Source organism: Diceros bicornis, chromosome 28 (genome assembly GCF_020826845.1).
Source record: "Diceros bicornis minor isolate mBicDic1 chromosome 28, mDicBic1.mat.cur, whole genome shotgun sequence".
NCBI classification, from domain to species: domain Eukaryota; kingdom Metazoa; phylum Chordata; class Mammalia; order Perissodactyla; family Rhinocerotidae; genus Diceros; species Diceros bicornis.
The window spans coordinates 21,669,623-21,694,740 of NC_080767.1; the positions used below are offsets into that span (position 1 = coordinate 21,669,623).

Below are 25,118 nucleotides of genomic sequence, written 5' to 3' on the forward strand. Positions count from 1 at the left end.
GACTTCTTTGTACATCTATACATATTTGCCATATATTTTATAAATATTTTAAATTCATTTTTTAATTTAAAAAATATTTTTTTTATGGCTATAGAAAAGCTTTTAATTGTTTTGATTCCATTCTTAGTTCACTTGCTGTTCAAAAGTAGGTAATGGGCCAGATGTGGCTTATAGGCATAGTGTGCCAACCCCTGCACTAATATGTTCATTAAATTTGAACAATCTTTGCGTTCCTGGAAAAAAATACCACTTGATCATGAATATACTGCTGGATTTGATTTGCTAATATTTTATTTGGGATTTTTGTGTCTATATTTAGTTAGATTGGTCTAGCAGAGATTTCAAACTAGTTATAGGGCAGAAATATATTTTATTTGGCCTACATAATATTTTTTAAATTTTTGAATGAATAGCTAATGTTAAAAAAATTGGGAGATATTATACTGAAATTGGAGATGTCTTTAAAAAAAGGAATGTGGCAAAACTGAGAGAATATGGGCCCAGTTTTGTCACATTTTTAATAGATCTTCTGTATGTGTGTTTTCTATTTCATTAATTTCTACTCTCATTTTTATCTTTGACATTTGGTCTATAGTTTTCTGTTGCTAACCTTATCTGGTTTTTGTCTTTGCCTAGCCTTGTACCTAGCACTGACAAATCTTCCAGTTTTTTTCCAGTTCTGGAAAAGTTCAAATTACATAGGCATTATCTGTTTCTTGAAGGTCTTATGGAATTGGCCTCTAAAACTATCTGGGTCTTCTATAATTTTGTCAGGTAGAGTTTTGATTTCCTTTTGTATTTTACATGGTTAGTGATCTATTAAAAATTTCAAACTCTTGTATCAGTTTTAGCAATTAATGCTTTCTAGAAAAATCATCTATTTTTTCCCCCAGATTTTCAAAGTTATATAATAAGGTTGCAATGGTTTTCTCTTACAATTTTAAGAATTACCTTTGTTTTTGGCTATCTTTCTCTTTCCTAAACTTGTTTATTTGTAGTTTTCTTTGTTTGGCCCAAGTTCTATTTTATTGGTCTTTTCAAAGAACCAGGCTTTGGTTTTATTGTTGAAGTCTATTTTTTAAAAATAAATTTCAACTTTAACTCTATTATTTCATTTTAAAATTTTCATCTGAATTAACTTGTTCCTTTTCTAATTTTTTGAAATGAATTTTTAGTTTAAAAAATTTTGAAAACCTTTCTTGTTTTCCAAATAAAATCCTTTTTCCCCTTGAACTTCCTATTCTGTTCCATTGATCTCTTTGTTTTCTTTCTGGTACTATGTTATTATAATACTATTTACCATCTGGAAGTCCTAGTCCCCTTTATTATTATTTTTCAAAAATTGTTTGGATATCGGGCCAGATGATATCTTAAAGGCACTGATTCTTTGATAGCTAATATGAAAATGCACCCAAATAAATCCCTTAAGTTACTTCCCTCTGAACCCAAATAGTCCTTATTCTTCTAGATAGTCAGTCTTTAAAAATGCCTATAATCAATCTTTGTATGTGAATGTGGTGTATGATGTGGTATATTTAAGTGTTTTGTGTGTCATGTGTGTGTGCCTGTGGGGTGTGTGTTTATGTGCTTGTGCCTGTGCATAGGATGCATGTATAGTGTGTGGGGTATGTTTGTATATATGTGTGAGGTGTGTACAAAGTGTGTTTATTTGTGTGGTGTGTGTGTATGTATACGGTGTGTGTGTGCTGTCAACTTAAAAAGCAAATTTGCCTGTTATTTTATCCTCAAAATGAGTTTATTCAGGAATAGCCAAAAGAATTGCAATTCAGGACGTGCATGCTATGGCAAACCATAGGCAAATCCAGAAAAGAAAGGAGGGGAGCTGCCTTTATAGAGAAAAAGGGGGAGTAGGAAGGGCTGTTCTAAAGGAAAGTCCATTGAGGGAAAGGAGCAGTTCAGGGTGGCATTGGCTTCTTATTGGCTGAGCTGCAGCATTTCTCATTGGCTGGGCTGTTGCCAGGAAGGGAGAGAAATCTTCCTTCAGTAATAAAGTAGTTTTACTTCCTGTCCAAGATGCAAGCCTCTGTGGCTTCCTGTTTGGTATAACTGAAGATGTGTGATAGGGCATGAGAGCTCCCCCTACAGGCCTTCCCAGTCCAATTTAGTTAAGCTTTCTTTTATTACTTTCCACAGTATGTATATGATGTATCTGTGTATGTACCTGGGAAGTGTTATGGTATGTATGTGTATGTGTGCAGAGTATGTGCAATGTGTGTTTGTATTGTGTGTGTAGTATGTTTATGTATGTGGGGAGTGTGTGAGGTGTAAGAGAGATATCAAGGCCCATATCTAGCGGGTGCTAGAGTGCTCAGGGCATGTCAGAAAGCCAGGCTTGGTCCTCACACTCCCCTGCCTTCTTGGGGAAAGCAGGGCCATAACCTCCATCCTTTCTGAATGTTCCCTGTGGACAGCAGTGTGGGTTAATAGGGCCAGTCTCTCCTGGAGAGCCACTGCCTAGGCTCCCACTCACTTCCGTCCTCCCTCTCCTGAGAAAAGAGAGACCTGCCCCGTTAAGAGAAGGAAGCTTCCATTGCTCTACTAACTAAGTAAAGAAGGCCTTACCGTTGGTGATGAAGGTGGTGGAGATAGTGCCACTAGAGGGGTCAGGTCAGGATCAGGGTGGCAATGGGGTTCCCAAATAAATAGGTTAGCTGCTAAGTGGGGCAGAGGAGTCAGGAAGCGACATGCAAGGCAATGGGACCTTTGTCCCAAGTGGGGGTGAAGTGCCCACTGTGGGCCTCAGTCTTTTCTGCCCCAGGCCACATTCAGATAGTACAACTCTGTCCAGCTCTCCTGCCAGCTCCCAACCTACTGAGTGTGTACCTGCAGGTCGCTCACAGCTTCCTGAGCCCATGGTGGTCTTCCCCAGTGCAGGCTCTACAGGGGTCCCTGACAGAGCTGAGAAGGGGCCACTGTCACCCTGGGCACATCACTCTCTCCTTCCCTGTGGATCTCCCTTTGCCCTGGCTCTGGAACACCATGCTTTCTAATTCCTGTTGGGAGTGAACACCCCTCTCAGGGAGCATCCTCAGGCCCTGCCTAACTCATGCTCCCATCCTGCTCCTGCAGGTCTACAGCACCTCCAGCCTCAGTGTCCTGTCTGCATCCTGTGGCTTGAGCCTGAGGTTCCCACTTTCCCTGGCCAGATGGAGTGGCAGAGCCAGAATATCTCCATGCCCAGAAAGGATGCCTGCACTCAGACTTCCCCAGCCAGGAGGAGGATCCGGCATGCTCAAGTCCTGGGTGCAGGTAAGTCCATCTGCCGTTGGGTTGGGGCCAGAGGAGCAGGCTTGCCCCTGCCAAGGGCAGTGCTCACTCATGGTGTGGGGGTTGGGGAAAGAGCAGAGCAGGGTTTCACAAAGTGCCAGGATTCAAACGATCCACTGGCCTTTATGTGACTCATTTGCCCTTGACCACTAGTTTGCTGATTTCGGGGCGCCTTCTCCAGTTTCTACTCCCCACTGGTGGCCAGCTGGCTCTGTGGCATCTAGTTTCCTTACCTGCCTCAAGAAGGCAGGTCTGCCACCTCCACTTGCTGTTGGCCATGGGGCAGGTGTGGAGGCCAAGGAAGAACAGAAGGAGGATGGCTTTGGGGCAGAGGGGCCTGGGTTCAAATTTCAGCTCTGCCAACCTTGGACAACTCACCTTGTCCCTCTCTGCCTGAGGTTCAGACTTATCCCTGGTAAATTGGGGCTACTACTTCCTAGGGTTACGGTGAAGATTAAATGAGATGATGTGTGTAAATTGCCCAGCGCAGCCTCTAGTACTCAATATGTATAACTTTTCTCCCCATTTTCTCTCTTGCACCCCCAATCTCGTCTTGAGTGGATTACCGAGCCACAAACATCCATTTGGCAACTTCTGACACTTCCCATTGTTCGATTTACATAAGACCAGCAGCTTTCCCTCCCACAGCAGCAACAGAGATTTGCAGAGCAGATGTCTTGGTGTGAAACTGCTCCCGGGAGGCATCCCATGAATGTTTGCCGACAAAGCAGCGCAGGGCTGACTTTCCTTCCAGCTCTGCCTTCTCACACCAGGCTCTGGAGATTGAAGGCGCCTACCCACTCCGCGTCCTGTGTGTTTCCGTCCCAGGCCTCAGATGCTGGGGGCCTGTCCTCCTGTCCCATGGCACCAGGCTGCAGATGGAGAGCTGTAAGGCTGGCTGGAGCAAGCTGCTCTGGTCTGGACCTGTGCCAGCCTGCTCTCATCCAAGAGGAGGCTCACGAGGGAGATGGAGAGGGCAGGGTTCGGGAAGGGGCTGCAGCCTGGTGGGGGCGGCAGGTCCAAGTGTGGAGAACACTTTTCCAAATCCCTCTGCACTGGGCCAGGAGGATGCTCCTTTGTCCTTGCTTGGGTTGGGTGATTACAGGTCTAAGCTTCAAAGCATGTTACAAACCTGGCTAATTGCTGGCCTGGGGGAGCTGGGCGAGCAGGCCAAGCCCGCTGGAGTGGGCACGCCAGGGGCCGCGGGCCTCTCATGGGGCTGGCACTTCTAGCCTGGGGCCGTCCTGGAGCCAGGAGCCCTGGTGTGGCCGCCCCGTCCTGCTGGCTCCTCGGGGAGGGCTGCGTCCCTCGCCGAGGCCTCCTCCCCTCTGGCCCAGAGGCTGCTCGGTCAGGTGGAAGTCTCCCCATTCAAACCGGCGCGGGCCAATCAGGGGCCGGCGCGCTCGGCCCGTTCAAACGCGCGGCTCAGTCCGGCCTCCCGCTCCGGCCTGGCGCCCGCCTCGGAGACGCTGGCGCGGGGGGCGGGTGAACCTGCTGCCTCGGTTACTGGGGAGCAACACAGACGCCTCGGCTTACAGGCGCTCCTGCCCGCCGGGAGCGGGCCGCCATGGAGCGCTCCCTGCACCGCGTCTCCCTCGGGAGCCGGCGCGCCCACCCGGACTTGTCCTTCTACCTCACCACCTTTGGTAAGTGCCTGCCACGGCTGGCTGCTGCACCCTGCGCTCAGCGCCCAGAAAGGGCCACCCCGCGGTGACAGCTGAGGCCGGGAGCAGGAGATCCTTCTGTTTGAGGGGCACCGTCTCTGGCCCCTTCCTTCTGTGGTTGCCCAGGAGGGACTCAGAGCACAGGCTCAGGTGGGGCAAGCCGCCGGGCACCACCTGCTGCTTGGCCACTGGCACCAAGTGCGACTGGTTTCTGCCTCACTTGGCTGGAATAATTATGCCCCAGTTAATCTTTCAGAGACTCGGTTTGTCACCACTGCGTTTCCCATTAGCAAGCAGCTCAGGGTTGAATCAAGGTCTTGTTACTACATTTCAAGGTTTTCTCCGTCCTCTTTCCTTTGGCTCAGGGACAGGACAGGTGCCAGGTCAGCCCAGGTGGCCTTGGCTCCTTCTGGACTCACCTTGGAAGCCTGCAGTATGACTGCTTCAGTGGATATCTGACCCCCAGGAGAGATGAGAGAATTCTCTCTTCCAGGAGCGACCAGGCTCTCGGGAGGGTCACAGGGCTGTCGTGGGGGCTTGAGGTTGAATGAAATGGGCAGTAGGCACCTGCCCCTAAACCCTTAGATAGCAAGATGGGTTCCCCCAAATAACACCGGGCAGCAACTGCCCCAGCGGTCCAAGTAACCATAGTAAAGATAACAGGCCTGTCCTAGAACACTGCGCTTCCCAGCTCTCCCTTTCCTCACTGGTTCTGCAGCTCCCTGTGGAGAAGAGCTTATATTTCCTCTGTGAAGACTTGAGATGCAGAGGGAGGAAGGTCTCCCCGTGAGCCAGGGGCAGAGTTGGCACTGAGCTCAAGCCTGCTGAGACGACCTGTCCAGCACATTTTTCTCTGGAACTTGTATACAGTTTTCTTTCTGAAGGTTGGGCCAGTTACTGCAACATAACTGGACTTTGACCAGATTTCAAAGGCAGAGCACCCACGGAGTTAGGCTCTCCCTGGGATTCTGGGTCTCCGACTCTCAGGCCTGCCTCTCTCAGCACACTTGGCTCTTCACAACCTGCCTGTTTCTCTAGGGGCAGAGAGAGTGATGGAAAAGCAGTGGCTTGGCCCCTAGAAATGGCCTGTGGTCTGGCATCCTGGAATTCACTGGTCCAGTTGGTAGAAGAGAACACGGAGCGTAATTAACTAGTCACCGTTTGCTGAGCACTTACCAAGTGCTGTGCCTTGTGTCACGTGCTCTATCTGTGTTAATCCTCCCAGCCCTTGGAGGCAGTCCTTATTTATCCCATTGGGATGTGGGACTCTACCAGACAAGAGAGGTTTCTGGGATGATCTGACTTCATAGGGCTGGGGTGGTCAGGAAAGAGTGTCAGGGAGCTGTGAAGCCCCATTACCTTGGCTGTGTCCTGATTAAAAAGTAGAAATACATTTCATTGTTTTTTTCTCCTTATTATTATACGATATATTCATTGTTGAAAACTTACTGAAAAGAAGAAAGTGAAAATCACCTGTAATCTGACTCGCCAGAGAAGACCGTTGTTAACATTTGGGTTTATATCCTTCCAGAGTTATTTCTCTGTGTGTGTATGTGTGTGTGTCTAATTTTAACAAAGTTGAGATCCTATTGTATGCACAGTTTTGTAACTCATTTCTTTTCCTTACTGGGATGATGTGACTATTTCCTTGCATCAGTCCATATTCTTCTACTGAATTAATCTTCCTGCCAGATCTGGGAAGTCGGGGAGGGTCCAGCCCAGCAGGGAGTGGATGCCCTGCTCACTCCAGCCGTGGCCTCAGGGCTGGGTTGGGTGCGTATCAGTGAAGGTTGCTCTTTGAACCGGTGACTGTGACCTGAGTGTGCAGCGGGCAGGCAGGAACCTGGCGGGGTGGGGAGCCTCCTGCTCTTACATCTGCAGTCTCCTCTCAGATCTCTCCGAGGACACTGATTGACACTGGAAAAGTTCTCTCCTGTTTCCTGCATCAACTCTTGTTTCCCTGACAAATGCTGCTCCTCTGGCAGGCTGCTGATTTACACTGAGTGATCTTTGCTTGTCTGCTCATGAATGAAGATTCTTATCAGTGGTTACCAAACCTGGCCAATTATCAGAAGCAGCTGGGGAGCCTGTTAAAAACACAGATTCCTAGGATCTTCTCTCAGAGATTCTGGTTTAATAGGTCCGGGGTGGAGCCTGAGAATCTATAATTTTAAGAAGTCATAGAAGTATTTTGGCGATCAGCCAGGTTTGGAAGCTATGGATTCAGAGCTAACATGGAATCCCTTGTCTGTGAAGGTCTTTGCTAAGTTTTCCTCAGTTCGCTGGCCTTTCCCTGGCAGGGCAGGTAGCCCGCGGGCTTCAGCAGTGGGCTTTGCCCTGGTAGACCAGATGAAGGTGCTGCCCGGCTGGTAATTTCTTGAGAACAAACATTTAAAGGGAGCTTAAACATCTCTGGAAATATAAAGACACAAAATTGTTTTGGCCAAAATTCCCTTCAGCGAGAGTACTGTATGGCACATGTGGTTTATGTATTGTGTGTGTGTGCGCGCGTGAGTCCAACCCCTTGTTGGCCTGACTTCTAAGGTAGTGGCCTGGCTTCAGGGGAGGGGAGTATGTAAAGCAGGGCTAGAACCCAACTACTCCAGAGGGATTTTTTTCTTTATTTATAAGAACTGCTGTAATTTGAAGGAGCCATTATAAGGGTGCATAAGGTTTTTTTCCCCTTCAGGATTATATCTTTTAATTTTATTAATAGATTTGTTAACATGTTATTTAAAAAAATAGCTTTATTGGGCCGGCCCCGTGGCTTGGCGGTTAAGTGCGCGCGTTCCGCTGCTGGCGGCCTGGGTTCGGATCCTGGGCGCGCACTGGCGCACCGCTTGTTCAGCTATGCTGAGGCCGCGTCCCACATACAGCAACTAGAAGGATGTGCAGCTATGACATACAACTATCTACTGGGGCTTTGGGGGAAAAAATAAATAAATAAAAATAAATAAATAAAAAATAAAAAAAATAAAAAAATAGCTTTATTGAGATATAAATCACATACATATAATTCACTCATTTCAAGTGTACAATTGAATGGTTTTTAGTACATTCACAGAGTTGTGTAACCATTACCACAGTCAGTTGTAGAACATTTTTATCACCTCTAAAAGAAACACTGCACCCTTTAGCTTATTACCCCCAATCCCACGACTCCCCCCACCCCCAGCCCTAAGCAATCACTAATCTACTTGTGTCTCTGTAGATTTGCCTATTCAGGACATTTCCTATAAATGGAATCATATAACATGTGTTTTTTGGGGACTGGCTTTTTTCACTTAGGATAATGTTTTCAAGGTTCACTCATGTTGTAGCATGTGTCAGTACTCCATTCATTTTTATGGCTGAATACTATTCCATTATATAGATATACCACATTTTGTCTATCCATTCATTAGTTAATGGGCATTTGGATTGTTTCTGTCTTTTGGCTTTTATGAATAATGCTCTGCTATGAACATTCATGTACAAGTTTTTGTGTGGACAAATGTTTTCAGTTCTCTTGGGTATATACCCAGGAGTAGAATTGCTGGGTCAAATGGTAGCTCTATGTTTAACTATTTGGGGAACCACCAAACTCTTCTGAAGTGGCTGCACCATTTTACATTCCCATCAGCAGTGTACGAGGGTTTTGATTTCTCCCCCACCTCACCAACACTTGCTATTATCTGAGTTTTTGATTCTGGCTATCCTAGTAAATGAGAAGTGGTATCTCATTGTGGTTTTGATTTGCGTTTGCCTGATGACCAGTAATATTGAGCATCTTTTTGTGTGCTTACTGGCTGTTATTGTATTTTCTTTTGAGAAAAGTTTATTCAGATCCTTTGCCCATTTTTAAATTGGGCTATTATTTTTAGTATTGAGTTGTAAGAATTCTTTACATATTCTAGATACAAGTTACATATCGGATATATGATTTACAAATATTTTCTCTCCATCTTTAGGTTTTTTGATCCACTTTCTTGATAGTCTTCTTTGAAGCTCAAACGTTTTTAATGTTGATGAAGTCCAATTTATCTATTTTTTTCTCTTGTTGCTTGGTGTCATATCTTAGCATCCATTGTCAAATCCAAGATCGCAGAGATTTACCCCTGTTTTCTTCTAAGAGTTTTATAGTTTTGGCTCTTTCATTTAAGTCTTTGATTGATTTTGAGTTAATTTTTATATATGTTGCGAGGAAAGGGTCCAACTTCGTTCCTGGGTATTTGGCTATCCAGTTGCCCCAGCATCATTTGTTGAAAATGCTGTTATGTCCCCATTGGATGGTCTTGGCATCCTTGTTGAAGATTATTGACCACACATACATGGGTTTATTTCTGGACTCTCATTCTATTCCATTGATCTATTTGTCTATGCTTATGCCAATACCACACTGTCTTGATTACTGTTGATTTGTAGTAAAGTTTGATCAATTGGGAAGTGTGAATCCTTCAATTTTGTTCTTCTTTTTCAAGATTGTTTTGGCTGTCTTGGGTTCCTTGAATTTCCATATGAATTTTAAGCATCATATATATATATATTTTTTGTGAGGAAGATCGGCCCTGAGCTAACATCTGCCAATCCTCCTCTTTTTTTGCTGAGGAAGCCTGGCCCTGGGCTAACATCCATGCCCATCTTCCTCCACTTTATATGGGACGCCGCCACAACATGGCTTGACAAGAGGTGCGTCAGTGTGCGCCCGGGATCTGAACCAGCGAACCTCGGGCTGCCACAGCAGAGCGCGCGCACTTAACCACTTGCACCACCGGGCCGGCCCCAAGCATGATATTTCATATAGAAAATAAAAACCCAAGTTCACAAAAGTGTTCAGTAAATATTTAAAGAATATCTTCTTGAAGGGCCGCCAACTTATTAGCTTGCCTGAGGCAACAAATTTATTAACCTGCCTGGGATCTCTGGTCTGGGGTCTGGATGTGGTAAGTGGTCACAGGAGAGAAGAGGTTGCTTTTCCTCCAGGTGTCTGGGCCAGGAGGTGACAGGCAGGCTGGACCTGTTCTGAGGGCTGCAGGTAGCTGTGGACATTGGGTGACACAATCTAGTTCTCTTTAGAACTGTTATCCCCAAATGAACCTGCAAGGCGAAGGCTGTGGGGAGCAGCTCTACGTGCCGGCTCTGGAGAAGTGCCTGGAATCTTTGGTGTGCCAGAGAGAAGTCAGGAAGATGTGGTTCCAAAGGCAGAGTAGACTAAGGAATGTCATTAATTTGCTGGGCATTTTCTTTGTTTTCCTCTATTTGTTGTGACCGTAGAGTGTTAGCTGGGACCCCATCCCATTTCTTTCTCTGCCTCTCGTTAGAAGCCACAGAGATAAAAAATCCATTTTCTGTAGTGAGAATGCAGCTTGGGAACAGATGCCAGCCAGCTGCTCCGTGTGTTGGGCAGTGTGAGGGCAGGCCCTGAAGTGGAGGCCTGTGACATGCTCCTGCCAGCTGCCCCTGGCTTGCCCTGCTGCTCTGAGCTGGGAACATTCCCTGGGCTTGTCTGGGAAACCCATCCAACTGTTTCTCAGGAGCTCATCATGTGGTGGTCAGATTCCTCAGCATTTATTGGCTTATCTGTCATTTGAGGTCCATCTGCTTGGGAGCGTTCAGAAATTCCTCAAAGTTTCTGGCCTGTTGATAGCCTTTTGTTCTTTTTTTCCCAATTCTGCTATATATATATTTTTTTCTTAACCTTTCTTATTATGAAATATAACACATATTGAAAAGTATCTCCCTAAATGATGTGTAAAGTGATTTATCGTAAAGCAAATACCTGTGTAACTTTCACTGGGATCAAAAATAGAACATTGCCATTATCCAGAAGCCTCATGTTTGATAGGTAGTTTTTTTTTTCTTTATCATTCAGTTCAAATATGTTCTAATTTTCATAGTCATTTATTCTTGAACCCATGGGTTATTTGGAAGTATATTTCTTTCTTTTTTTTTTTTTTTTTTTGTAAGGGCGATCAGCCCTGAGCTAACATGCATGCTAATCCTCCTCTTTTTGCTGAGGAAGACCGGCCTATTGCCAATCCTCCTCCTTTTGTTCTTCCCCAAAGCCCCAGTAGATAGTTGTATGTCATAGTTGCACATCCTTCTAGTTGCTGTATGTGGGACATGGCCTCAGCATGGCCGGAGAAGCAGTGCGTGGGTGCGTGCCCGGGATCTGAACATGGGCCGCCAGTAGCGGAGCGTGAGCACTTAACCGCTAAGCCACGGGGCCGGCCCTGGAAGTATATTTCTTAATGTCCAAATATTGGGGATTTTCTAGTAATAGTTTTAGCCTTTATTTTATGTTTTGGTTAGAGAGCATGCTCTGCCTCCTTTTAGTCCTTTGGTGGCTCAGCATATAGTCAATTTTTTTTCTTTTTTTGGTAAGGAAGATTGGCCCTGAGCTAACATCTGTTGCCAATCCTCCTCTTTTTGCTGAGGAATATTGGCCCTGAGCTAACATCTGTGCTGGTCTTCCTCTATTTTGTGTATGGGACACCGCCACAGCATGGCTTGATGAACAGTGTGCAGGTCCGTGCCTGGGATCCTGGCCCGTGGAAGCGGAGTGTGCTGCGAACTTAACCACTACGCCACCAGGCCGGCCCCAGATAGTCAATTTTTATAAATGTTCTGTGTGTACTTGAAAACATCTGCAGTAGTTGTGTATAGTGTTCTTTGTATATATCAGGTTTAGGTCAAGTTTACTAATTACGTTGTTTAAATGTTCTGTATCCTTGCTGATCCCCCCTCCCCCATTTGTTGGATCAATTATCGAGAGAGGTGTGTAAAATTCCTACTATGATTGTAAATTTGTCTATTTCTCATTATAGTTCTGTCAGTTTTTCCTTTATATATTTTGAAGCAATATTAAGAGCATACAAATTTAGAATTACGAAGTCTTCTTTTATTGTTATGAAGTCTTCTCTTTATTTCTAGTAAAGTCTACTTTTCCTGACATTAACATAGCTACCCAGCTTTCTTTTGGTTAATAATTGCCTGGCCTATCTTTTTCCATCCTATTTCTTTCAATATTTCTGTTTCTTTATCTTTTAGGTGTGCTGTGTCTATTACAAACTGCAGGCACAGAGTTGTTGTGACCAGAAACCAGGCAAGGAAAGGGTTAATGAAAATCTGATCCATCACTAAACATAGTCTGTCAAATGTTTTTTAGAGGAGAAAACTAAATGTGCTGTTTTTCAGAAGATAATGTCCTGGTTTTTGCAGATGTTGCCATTCTGCAGTGAAACTTACATGGGTGCAGCAAGACCCCTGCAAATTGCTCCAGCTCTAAGTGTCCAAAAGTCACCTTGGACCTGCTATGCAATGGCGTGGTGCATTGAGCTCATTATGTAATTGCTTTGAACTCATTATGTAATGGCCTGCACATGCGCCCTCATTAGGCCCAGTTGTTACACAGTTGTAACACATCCTCTGCACTCCGGCGTGTAAAATCTCTAACTGCGCTAAGCTCGGCGTGGGGGGTGGGCACTGTTTTGGGAGCTATCCCTGGTGTTCTCCATTGCTTGTGCAAGCAATAAACCTTTTTTCTTCACTCGCTTCAGCCTTGGTTGTGCTTTTCAAATCCACACTCACCAAGAGACAGACCCATTGAGTTTGGTTACATTGTTATTTTATTTCTTAACGCAGACCTAGGATGCTATCTTCCTTCAAAAAGATCTCTATTTGCTTCTGTCAGGTGCTTGAGGTCACTAGCAGTCTGGGATGATCTTAATTCAGTGTTAGGGACTGAGATTATTGGAAGTTGAGATGCAGCCCCTTGAGGAACTCTGTCTGATCACGTTCACTCTGTTCCTAAGGAGCAACTCTTTAGGGTTCCAACCCAAAAAAGTAGGGGCTCAGAAAGACCAAACTTCTTGGCAGGCACTGGTCTCCAACTCCTGTTCCTCTGGCCCAAAGAGGCAGACAGGAACTCTGCTCAGCCTGTCAGCCTTTCAGTCACCTCTCTGGAATTTGAAAACACCCCTAGGAGAAAATTAGCACAGAAAAACATTAAACTTAATTCCGTGGACCTCCATCCCTCCCACCAGATCCTACTTGGTAGTTCCTCTCTATCTTGTTACACCTCCAAGAACCTGCTTTTAAATATTTAGTCTAGCTTTTCTAGATTCCCTCGGTGGGTCTGTCATCCCAGAAATAGGAGGTCCCCACATATGTTTTGTAATTTTTCTGAGTTGTTTTCTTCCTTCCTTCCTTTCTTCCTTCTTTCCTTCCTTCCCTCCCTCCCTCCTGTTTGTCATTTCAGTGGGAATGCTTTTTATTTGACAGGTGCTTCACATATATTAGTTCTCAGTTTTGCAACAGCCCTATTAGGACTGTATTATTATTATTCTTTCCACTGTACAGATGAGCAAACTGATGATGTAGTGATTAAGGATCATCGGTGGTGGAACCAGGATCCAAACTAGTTCTTACTGACTCCAAAACCCATGCTTCACTCATAGTTCTGTGCTTCCTTTCCTGAGTTTTCCATATTTAACTTGTTCTGCTGGAAAACTTTATTCGATAGTGAAAAAAATAACACGTGTAAAACATAATGAAAATGAATGATTGACTCCGTTGTGTGGCTTCAAGCTATCAGCAAGCACATAACAGATACTCATTATTATAACATAACATATTTGACTATGGAGAAAAAGTCTGTAATATGAAATAGATAAGGATACTGAGTATAAAATGTGGTAAAACTGACAATTTTGGAATTAAAATTATATGACTTATGTGATTTAAAAAAATCATTACAATAAAATCTAAAGGAAAATTGTGAAAGGCAGAATAATGTGAATTTTCTATATATGTTATAGTATTGTACACAAATGTATATAAAAGAAAACCATTTTCTCTGCAGGTGAAGCATTTTCATGAATGTGCTGGGTTGTCCATGGGGTAATATGGGACAGTTCTAGATTTTGCAGCTTAGTAGTAATGAATATGGTTTGAATCTATCAAAATTCTTTGTTAAGAAAATCAAGAACCTCAAAAACGTGAGATCTTCTGTTTCCTTAGTCATAATACACTGATTTATCTTAGAACTGTAATTTTCTTAATTTTTAAAATTGGAAAATTGCCTTAGAATTGAGATCAGATTTATGTCCCCCAACTGTAGAGGCAATATGGGTATATATTAGTTATCTATTGCTTCATAACACATTATCCCAATATCTACTGGCTTAAAAAAACAAACATTTACTCTCTCACTGTTTCTGTGAGTCAGGACTTGGGCAATGGCTTAGCTGGGTGGTCTTTGCTCAGGGTCTCTCAGAGGGGTTGCAGTCAAGATGTTAGCCAACTTACGCTGGCCAGCGCAATCTATTCCTGGAAGGAAAAACAGTGTGGGAGCCCACATTAATATCAGGTTTCACAGGAAGCAGAGAGTCAAATGGAGGGTTGAACTGACCCATCGTAATTTTTATCCCGCCACAGCAGCCCCCTGCTCGCTTTCGCTCTGTAGGTACTTCTGCCAGCGGGCACCCTCACAAGCCAGGGCCACTTCTCCAAATGGAACTCAAGATTCTCCCTCTTCAAAACAACAGACGCTTGAAATTTCTCCAGGGCTGTGTCCCAAGAGCTGTGTGGCTCCCGGTTCCCCAACACCACTGCAGCCTGCCGTTTCTCCCTTAGAGGGCAGAAAGTGAAATTGCTAAACATGTGTAACCCTCTCTCAGCCTTAAGCAGGCTGTTGGTGGGTGAGGCAGCTGAGGACCACAGAGAGAGGGGGTGCCTGGCAGCTGGCTAGGCTCCCTCCCTCCCTTCTGTACACATAGCTTAAGGTACAGACTTGTCCCCATAAATGGAGGGAAAATCTATGAGTGTTGGTGGCTGGATAGGCTCCATGTAGACCCAACCTCATTTGTATATTTGTCCTCATATCATCCCCCTCCCTGTGACTTTCAACACATGACCTTCTTAAGTGGGGAATTGGTTTTGGGGCAAATTGGCTTTTGGGATGACAGCTGCTTCATGCTACAGCTCATAGCTGTGTTCTCTGCACACCCCCGGGTGGCATGGGCTCCCTCTAGGACACATTCCTGCCCTCCCCTGAGTCCAGCAATGGTGTGCGGCCCCCATCTCCTTGCTTCATTTTCTGAGTATGTCTCTTCTGACTGTCCTGAGAGTCAGTCCACCTTCCTGCGGTCCTCTACTGAGTGAGGTCTGCCAGACTGGAGTTCTTTAGCTTCCATACTCTTTTTTTCACAGTGCCCCTGAAACTCCCAAGTTCTGTGCCCAGTGGAATGTGAGTTCATTGCCTTCTCTGCACTTTGTGAAGCTCACTCTCATCCAGTACTTTTCCTGCCATGTGGGGCCCTGTCTGTTCTCCCTTTGCCTCTGGGCCCCGGCTCCCTGGTGCACTCTTGCAGCCTCTCTGGGCACCTGTCACCACCACCCTTTGCAGACAGAGTTGGTGCCCAACTGCGGCCCAGGGGAACTGGGGACGTGCCCTCTTCGGGGCCCCTAAGCGCCCCGATGAGGATGACTTCAGGCCCGTTAGCATGAACGTTCCTGGGTACTCTCTGACCTGGGGAGAAAGTGGGGATATGGACAAGACCTGAGATTTGGGAGGCTTGTGAGGGGCTTGATTAGCTGGTACGTAGACCAGCTGAAGGCCCCAGGGGTTCGGCCTGCCTTCCCCTTCACCTGGTGGTTTATTTCTCTAGACTTGGGGGCATTTCTTGGAGCCTACCCTCTCTTTGGCTTCCTCTTGGCTTCTCAAGCAAGGCTGTGGCACTTGTCCTGTGTCTGATGTCTCACTCTGCTCCGGAACCCCAGAGTTGCGTGGGCAGATGCAATGGTGCGTATTAGAGGGCTGTGAGTGTTCTAGGAGACCACCTTGGTGCACAGCAAAGAGTGCTGGAGTTGGAGCAGAGTTCTGGTCGCCAGTTCTGGCTCGGCCTACCCTGGTCACTCTGGCCCAAGTCACCTTCCATCGCTGGGCGTGACTGTTCCAGCTGCCGCATGCAGAGGTTGGGCAAGATGGCTTCAGGAGCCTCAGACATTTGATGGAAGGGGCTAAGGGAGGAGAAAGAGAGGACAAGCCTGGCCAAGGGAAGGGTCTCATTCTCCATCTTGCCCTCATCTATGAGCCCGAGGATGGGCTGGGGTGGGGTGTGTCCTGCGCTGGGGGTCTGGAGCCTGGTCTGCTGGGTTTGCTTTCTCTGCTGTAACAGGGTTTAGGGCACCCTGACCCTCCCTAGGAGACCTGCTTGGCAGAGCCTGGAAGGGGAGCTGCGTGGAGCTGCTCAGACTCATCTGACTTCCGAGTCAGTCTTTGCCCCAGGCCCATGCTCCGCTCCAGCTCCCCCCCGGCCTTGCCCAGGCCCCTGTCCTAGCCTCTGGACTGTGAGTTCCCTGCGGGCGGGTGGGCACCGGGCTGTTCAGATCTGCCCTTCCTCACTCTGCCTCGTGCAGGTGCCCAGCAAATGTTTGTCAAATGAAATTAGTGACCATTTGCATTGGGAGATTTCTCCATCCTGATTTCTGGGACAGGGCTGTTGGTGGGTGATAGTGTTGTGCAGCTCAGTGGTTTCCATGGCTTTGGAAAGCTAAACGTGTTCGGGCCAGCGCTGGCTTTGCACTGGTAATAGTTTCAGAAATAATGTTTTGTGTTAAACATAGATGCTTTGGGTTGATGAGATGCGATCCATGACTGCTGGCCTGTTTGTCTGTTCCCAACCTCCCTCTCCCACCCCACCCTGGATCGGGCAGGTTTCTCAGCTCTAGGGAGCCCCAAAGTGGTAATTGCTCAGACCTTGAGCTAATAATACTGTGTATTCCCCTGGTATCTTTCATCCAAGGACTCCTCCCCCTCCAGTGTTGTCTGATCCCCACACACCTTGGCGAGTGTGATAACCCCTATTATTAGCAGCACCTCACAGCGGGCACGTTGTGGCTCTGAGAGAGAGCAGGGTAGTCCAGGCTGGCACTGGAACCGGCCTCCTCGGCTTCTAAGGTCAGTGTCCTGGGCAGGAGAGCCGCAGGGATTTCTGATGGGTCAAGAGCTGGACCAGGGTTTGCTGGAGCCTGAGTTGCTTGCGACTGTAGCTTAAATACCCAAAAGTGCACGGAGCAAATGGTTACAGGGTCACAGTGGTTGGTGGACTGCTGCAGAGTTATCAGATGCGGACCTTCCCTCCTTTCTGAACCCTGCCTGCCCTTCCTCCAGCCAACAACAAAGCACAGGCCCCAGCTACCATCCCAGTTTCGTGGGGCACGTCCAGAGATGAATGGTTGGGATGATGAGGGATGTCTCACTGTGCCATGAGGAACGGTGGAAGGACTGTAGACTTTGGTCTAGAGGAGAGAGCCCAGAGACTGCAGAATGAGGTCCAGTCAATGAAAGTTACTGAGGGGCCACTTTTGGCTCAATAAAGATGGAGCATTGAACAATCAGAGCTATCTCAAAAGGGAAAGGGCTCCCATTGCAGGAAGTGAGCTCCCCATCACTGGAGGTGATCAAGCAGAGGCGGATGACTGCTAGACAGTGTTGTCATGGACGGAGCAGCTGCAAAAGCTTTCTGGTTGATGTGTGGGGTCACTGCAGGCTGGGAGGCTCTGCCCTTCTTGCCTCCCCAACACGTGTACACTGGGTGGATCGAGTTCAGTGGCTTCTTGAGGTTCCAGGAAGAGTCTATTGACTGAGAGAAGATTTTTCAGCATGTCATTGAGGGAGAGGAGTGTGGTCCTCTCTCTCTTCTCTGTTAATGCGGAGGGCCATTGGATGTCTGTGAGGATGACCTGATGTTTGGTTTTGTTTTTATATTATCTTTTTTTTTTTAAAATAAAAATTGGAGAAGCTGGGGGAGAAGCCCCATCCAGCCCATCATTCTTCACCTGCTTTCCAGCCCTGGACCTTCTGTAATTGTCACGGTCATCACAGTCTCCCCTCGTCCCTCATCCTTCTCTTCCTCCTTTTCTCTCTTCCTTCTTCCCTTTCTCATCTTTCTTTGTCTCCTCTTTAGTTTATTGCTAGTTATAAGAGCGCTAGAGTTCATGGATATATTTGTATTGTTAAAACAGTCGCAATAGCAATAGATTGAAGTTCCTCTTGACTTCCCTTCTCTCCAATTCCCAGTCTCTTCCCTAGAGATGATCACTCTTTTAAATTTGGTATCCTTTCAGAACACACAATACATACACACACACACGCACACACACAGAAAAGTATATACCATTTGTATTGTTTTGCAATTTGCTTGTTCCAGTTAAAAACTCGTCTCAACCATGTTCCCAAGCCAGGACATACAGAGTTCCCCACACTATTCCATAGCACAGCTCTCGATGGTTCATTTAGCCATTTTCATAGTGATGGATCTTTCCGGTGTTTCCAATTTTTCACCTGCTGGAGCACCAGCATTTGTGCACACATGAGTTTTTGTCGATGATGGTTACCTAGAAATAGAATTGCTAGGTTGAAGGATATGCACATTTAAATTCTAACAGATATTGTGGGAAGTTACCCTCCATTTACACTGCCTCCAACAGGGTATGAGAGTATCTGTCTTCCTACATCTTTGCCTGTCTCTGACACTTTCTGTCTTTTAAATTATCTTCCGATCAGATTGGTGGAAAATGGTATTTTATTGTTAATTTGCGTGTCCCAGATCTCTATGAGGTTGAGCATCTTTTCGTATGTTTATTGGCCATTTTGTCTTCTCTGAATTTTCAATTCAATGTCCTTTGCCTGTTTTTTTTTTATTGTGCTGTCTCATAACTTTGTTTATAATACCTTTAATTGTAACAGACATTTTAAAAATCTTATGGCGGGGCCGGCCCGGTGGTGTAGTGGTTAAGTCCATGCACTCCGCTTAGGCGGCCTGGGGTTCACAGGTTCGGATCCCAGGTGTGGACTTACATGCTGCTTGTCAAGACATGTGTTGGTGGCATCCCACATGCAAAATAGAGGAAGATGGGCACAGGGACCATCATCCTCAGACAAAAAAGGAAGATTGGCAATAAATGTTAGCTCAGGGCCAATCTTTCTCACCAAAAAAAAAAATATTATGGAGTCAGATTTATCCATCTTTCCCCTTGTGGCCTCTGTATTTTGTGTCTTGCGTTTCTCCAGGCTTATAAACATGCTCAAAGGTTCTTCAGTGTGTCTAGTCCAGGGCTCCTCAACCTTAAATATGCATGCGACCCCCTGGGGATCTTGTTAAATTGTAGATTCTGATTCAGGAGGCCTGGATGGGGCCCGAGATTCTGAATTTCTAACTATTGTACAGATGCTGCTGATGCTGTTGGTTCTTGGACCACACTTTGAGTAGGAAGACTCTATGGCAAGGTCATAGAAAACCTCCTTAGGGCCGGCCCCGTGGCTTGGCGGTTGGGTGCTCGCGCTCCGGTGCAGGCGGGCCCGGGTTCGGATCCTTGGCGTGCGCTGGCGCGCCGCTTCTCCGGCCGTGCTGGGGCCGTGTCCCACGTGCAGCGACTGGAGGGATGTGCAGCTATGGCATGCAACTATTCACTGGGGCTTTGGGGGGAAAATAAATAAATAAAATCTTTAAAAAAAAAAAAAAAAGAAAGAAAACCTCCTTAGCTTTTCTTTAGGGAGGTCAGGATTCTGTGGAAGGGTTGGGGTGATAGCGTTGACTTTGAAGGATCTCTCTGCCTGCAGCTGATCTTTTTTCTTTTGCTTTTCCCCAAACTCCTTTGTCCCGTGTCCTTGTGTTGTTATTGCCTTCCTAGAACACGACTAGCTGTCTGTCACAGCTGGAGGGCTTTGGCTGACCTCCCTCTCTCCCCATGGACTCCTGACCAAGGCCAAGGATCCTTAACTCTCCAATCTAGGCTCACCGTAATGTGGATGCAACAACTTATCCAGCTGTCCAACAGTGAGAGCTCTCCAGCATTGACCTGGGCCGCATTGTAAAGTAGTGAGCTCCCTGTCACCAGAGAGGTGTAAGCGTAGGCTGGAGAACCACTGCTGGAGGTGTTGTAGAAGGGACTCCTGATGGGTGAGGAGGCTGACCTAGATGGCTTCTGAGCTCCCTTCCAACCCAGAGACTGTATGAATCTTTGAATCACTTCACTTGAACAAAAGAGCATTCCCGACACTGTGACTCCATTTATCACCCAACAAGGAGACGAGGTGAAGTTGTTTCTGTTGTTGTTTCCTTAGGTCAGCTGAAGCTGTCAATTGATGCCCAGCACCGGGTTCTGCTGCTCCACAGTGAGTATGGGGCCGGGCGATGAAGGACCTCTTGTGCCATCCAGAGGGTTTTATACTTCACCTGCCCGTTTATCCATTCGTTCATCCTTCCATCCAGCACACAAATAGTTACTGAGCTTCTGTCCTGGCTCCCACTTCCTGGATGCTTCTGTTTGGCCCAGCAGGCCCTGCCTACCTCTCCAGCCTCCCTGGCTCTGCTGCTAAAGGCATCCTCCGCCCCTGTTCTGTCCGGTTACGTGTGCCACTCTTGAATGCATCATGCTTGCTCGTGCCTCTGTGCCTTTGCACCCACTGTTCCTTGTGTCTGGAATAGCTGGCCTTCTTTTCTAACTCCTTTTGAAAAATGACTCTCCCTCCGTCTGATTTTGTAAGAAATCTGCCTTCCTTCATCATCATTAAGACTCAGGAAGGAAGGCTCATTTTGCCTGATGTTTTCCCCTCCAGGAATCACCCCTGACCCACCTGCCCGGCCTGACTGTGTTGCTTCCTCTCTGGGTCTCATCACAGCCCTGGCTGTATACACTGTGTCATCCTGGGCCGTCCAGGGTCTTTCTTCCCCACCACACTGGGAGTGCAGTGCGGGAATGGCCGTGTCTGCCTCACCTCTACTGGGGGCCGGGGAGACCCGGGGGTTCATCAGGCCTGGATCCTGCCCTCAAGAACCACGCCCTGGAGGGAGAGGATGCACACAGGAACGGTAACTAGGATACCAGGCAGAGCAGACCAGCAGGCGCCTGGGGTCCTCCGGTCCTGGCTTGGAGGGGCCCAAGGTGAAGTTCCCAAGGACCAGCAGAGGGGGGTTCTTTGCCCGCCAAAGCCTGACTCCAGCTGTGCAAACAGTTTTTGCAAAAATGCATGTTGGCCTCACCGCTCCATTTGTCCTGCACAGTTTGCTTTGGCTTCACCCCAGTCTCGGGCCCTTCATCCCTTCCAGCCTGTTCCCACTCCTTCCTTTGGCTTCCCGGGCCTCACACCTCAGGCTCCGGGAGCTCCGTCAGAGCCAAACCCTAGTGCTCCATCAAAACTGGACATAAAAGAAGAAAGGAAAGAGGCTCAGCTTTTGGCAGGTCTGCTGTCTGATTTCTGTAGACCTCAGGCACACAGGCTTGTTTCCGTGACCCGACCTGCACCCCACCCAGCCTGTTCCTACCCTTTATATGCCATTTCTTTCTTTAGCAAACTTTTGTTGAGCGGTGACTATTCGTCAGGCACTCTACCAAGCACTTTAGTCACAGTATTTCATTTGACCGACACAACCACCGTGTGAAGTGGATATTACTATTACTAACCCATTATTATCACTAACCCATTAAAAAATGGCAAATTCAGTCTCAGAGAGGTGAAGCAGCTTGCTGTGGCTCACATGGCTAGTAAGTGGTGGAGCTGGGGTCCATGTTTGGCCCTCTCTGCCTCTGGAACCCACGCTTTTGCCTGCTGTGCTGTATTGTTGGTCAGCCACGGCGCAGCTCCTGTGCAGGGTAAGTTCTCCAGCTTGGCCCCTCCATCCCAGGAGGCAGTCTTGTGTGGTGGAAGGAGCACTGGGCTGGGAGTCAAGAGGCATGGATCTAAACCTAGCTCTGTCATTCCATTGCTCTGTGACTTTGGACAAATTTCTTACTGCCTTTGGCCCCCCCTCATAGCCTCGTCTCCTGTTAAATGAAGAGTTGGACTCAATAAATTTTACATTCTCCTCCAGCTGTAAGATTTAGTGAATTGAATGCACCTATAATGCCTCGGTGAGGGTGCTGCCTGAGTGTGGGTGATGATGGGACCAGAGGGGGGTTAATATCCAATGGTTGTTATGCAGATTAAGGGCCTGGTAACGATCCTTCCCACCCCCCCAACCCCAACATTTTAATTGTCTGTTTAGTCATAGAAGGCAAGGGCCTGATGAGCAGAGAGCCGGGCGTCTGTGATCCCTACGTGAAGGTATGACGAGCTGGAAGTGGGGGTGGGTATGGGTGGGGTGGTGGGTGGTGAGGGACATGTCACTGGATTGAGTCCCAAGATCCTAGCACAACTGTGGGTCTGGGGCCATCTGAGGTGGCAGCTACTGCCTCATCATTTGGTCAGTAGGCATTTATTAGGATTAGGCCCAGTGATGAGGCCCTGAGCTAGGACAGACCCCTTGCCTTAGCCTGGCTTGGTCCCTAGGGCTTCCTGCAAGAGCTGGAATCTTATAGGTGATCTTGGTCATCCACATAGGTGAGCACAGTGAGCCTGTGGATGACGGAAATTCCTAGACAGTCCCAAGCTTGCTCATGGAAAGCAGTATCTTTATTGCACTCCTACCTAGAACTAGAGGCAAGATGGCTAGGTTTGGGTGGTGGAGTGGGGGGAGTGTCTCTGAGGGCTGGAAGATCCATCTGAGTGGGGCCCTTGCCGTGAAGACAGAGGCCCCATGAGGCGGGGGGCCTACTTCCAGCCAGAGCCAAAGGCCAGGCGCCTCTCAGCGTGTGGCAGCCAGGGTGCCAGGTGCAGGCCCCAGTGAACCTCTGCATTCTTCCTGAAGCCCCCAGGCTGGTCAGAGGCCTCTGTGGGTGTGGACATGATCAGGAGCAACGTGGGAGCCTGAGGCAGCGGAAGAACAGCATTAGGATGAGAGCATGGATTGGGGGCCTTGGCAGAGGCAGCCCTGGAGCCTCTTGTGAAGGGAGCGCTCAGCAGCTGCTGGGAACCGAGAAGAGAGGAGGCCTTGTGCTTTGAGGGAAACTTCTATGCTTGGAGGAAGAGCAGAGATGGTCAAGTTGTACCCCATCTCTGGCTGGGCCTGTGGCTGCCTACTTGGTACCACTCATGATGGGGCCCTGTCCTTTCCTCCAACCCGGGGCTCCCCATTCTCTCCCAGCATCTGACTGAGGACCCCACTCTGTCCTCTGCTGAGGCTGGGTTGAGGGACCCCTGGGAAGCCTTTAAGTTGGAGATGTGCAGAGTCAGCCGCCGCCCTAGGAGATTCCATGGCTCCGAGATCAGCTAACACTTACTTGTCTCCAATTCAAGATTTCTTTGGTCCCCGAAGATAATCGAATACACTGTCAGAAGACGCAGACCATTCCAGACTGCAGAGACCCAGTCTTCCAGGAGCACTTCTTCTTGTAAGAGTCTGGGGCAGCCGAGCCCTCGAGGGGAGAGGGCAGGAGTGTTTATCTGGAAACCGCTCTGCTTGCCAAATCTAGAACTAGATCTAAGCAGAAAAACAGTGACTTCTAAAGGATGGCTTTGTTTTCTCGTCCACTTGTGTCCTTGCATCCCTGGCGCCCAGCCCAGCAGCGAGGTCTGCAGTGATAAGGTAGTGCTTGGCTGCTTCTCAAATCTACCCTGCCCAGCCTGAGGCTGGCAGCCCTGACGAGCAGGCAGTTTCCCACTGTGCCCCGGCCAAGCTGTCTGCTTTAGCAGAAGGAATTTTCCAAGCTGAAGGATGTTTTGCCTTCCCACCTGCCTCCTCCCTTTTAAAACTTGCTAACATCTCTGAGCCCTGGCTTCCTTATTTGTAAAATGGGGCTAATAATAGGACCAGCCTCAGAGAGCTGAGGTGTAAATGAGACAGCATAACCCAGAGAGTTAGCCGTTATTGTTTTGTTGTTGTTATTATTTCTTTCCCTCATCCCTGAACTCTGGGGACAATGGGAAGGTAATGGACATTTTGTATTTGCCTATTAGTGGAAATTAATAATATTTTGTATTTCTCCTTACAACACAAGGTAATTTTGCTTATTGTAGAAAAAGAGAAAATAGAGATAAGCAAAAAGAAGAAAAAACACCACCAGCCCTACTACTCAGGGATGTACCTGGTTTTCTTTCTTTTTAGATCTTGAGTTTGTGTGGGTGTGTATGTCTATGTGTGTGTTTACAAAAATGGAATTGTTCTATAATATTGGGTGGTAACCTTTTTGTCCCTAACAATGTCATGTAAACTCTTTTATGTTTGTAAATACCTCCCAGGCTATTTGTGCTCGAGTTTATTTAACCAGCTCCTTACGGCTGGATGTTTAGGTTCTTTTCAAATTTTGCACTTATGACGGACTCCATGGGTCTGGCTTGGGGCTCAGCCCAGCTGACACTCTGACTGTCTGGTTTGCTCTGCAGTCCTGTCCAAGAAGACGATGAACAGAAGCGCCTTCTGGTCGCTGTGTGGAACAGGGCAAGTGGCTCCAGGTGAGGGAAACTGCTGAGCTGGAGGAGAGATCCTGCTCTGGGCTCGTGGGTGGCAGCCGGGCGGCCAGCATTCAGCAGGGGGCTCAGTTAGTGCTTGTGGATAAATGAGTGGTAGTGGCAACACTAAATTTGAGAGGCTGCCACCCCCGAGCAAGTCCCCGTCACTCAGGTGATGCCAAGGGTCCTGTTACCCAGGTGCCTTTGCTGAGTGCACTAGGTGGCCAACCGGGCTGCCAACCAGCCTGCATGTGATTCTGCTCTCGAGGCATCTCCTTTCAGGAGGGGACACCAGGGACAGCATGGAGCCAAATTACAGTAACGACGTGCACGAGCTCAGTTGCACAGGAGTAGAAGCTCCATGAAAAATGGGCCTGTTTCTGTCTTAGTCACCACTGTGCCCAATGCCTAGCATGTAGATGTTTAGTGAATATTGGCTGAATGAATAAAAGAATGAAATGAGTAATAGGACAATAAGTGTGGGAGGAGAAAGAGTTCACCGTGGGCTGAGGTGATCCAGGAAGGCTTCGTGCAGAAAGGGGGATTTTGAACTTGGGGCCGAGATCAAGAATAAGAAAAGGGAGAAGGTTGGAAGGGGCCTTCCAGGCAGGGGCACAGCGTGAGCAAAGGCAAGGAGGCAGGAATGCGCATGGTGGGCTCAGGCTGCCGCGAGGAGGCCAGTTTGGGAGGTGCAGAAGTTTTGTGTGGGAGAATCCAAACAGGCCGATCTGGCAGGCAGCGCAGGACACGGGAGGCCAGATACGGTCATTAATAACGGCGGCTGGTACAGAGCAGGAGGGCTGGGGAGGTGAGGGCGAGAATCGGCTGCTGAGGAGAGGAGGTGAGAGCTTGAC

The 25,118-nt window shown here is 47.6% G+C and overlaps 1 protein-coding gene across 3 annotated transcripts in view; it reads left to right on the plus strand.

Moving 5' to 3' along the window:
- Positions 1-4,758: 4,758 nt before the first annotated feature.
- The window catches only part of RGS3 (regulator of G protein signaling 3), a 122,207-nt gene continuing 101,847 nt past the window's right edge, over positions 4,759-25,118 (plus strand). Inside the window, exons 1-5 of one of the 3 annotated variants that reach the window (XM_058523835.1) lie at positions 4,759-4,934; positions 20,062-20,112; positions 21,983-22,041; positions 23,113-23,207; positions 24,199-24,267. In XM_058523835.1, the coding sequence (XP_058379818.1) occupies positions 4,856-4,934; positions 20,062-20,112; positions 21,983-22,041; positions 23,113-23,207; positions 24,199-24,267 (353 nt within the window). In that variant the 5' untranslated portion in view covers positions 4,759-4,855. Of the gene's footprint in view, positions 4,935-20,061; positions 20,113-21,982; positions 22,042-23,112; positions 23,208-24,198; positions 24,268-25,118 lie in introns of those variants that run through there. The other 2 variants (XM_058523832.1, XM_058523833.1) reach the window with 2 other exon arrangements.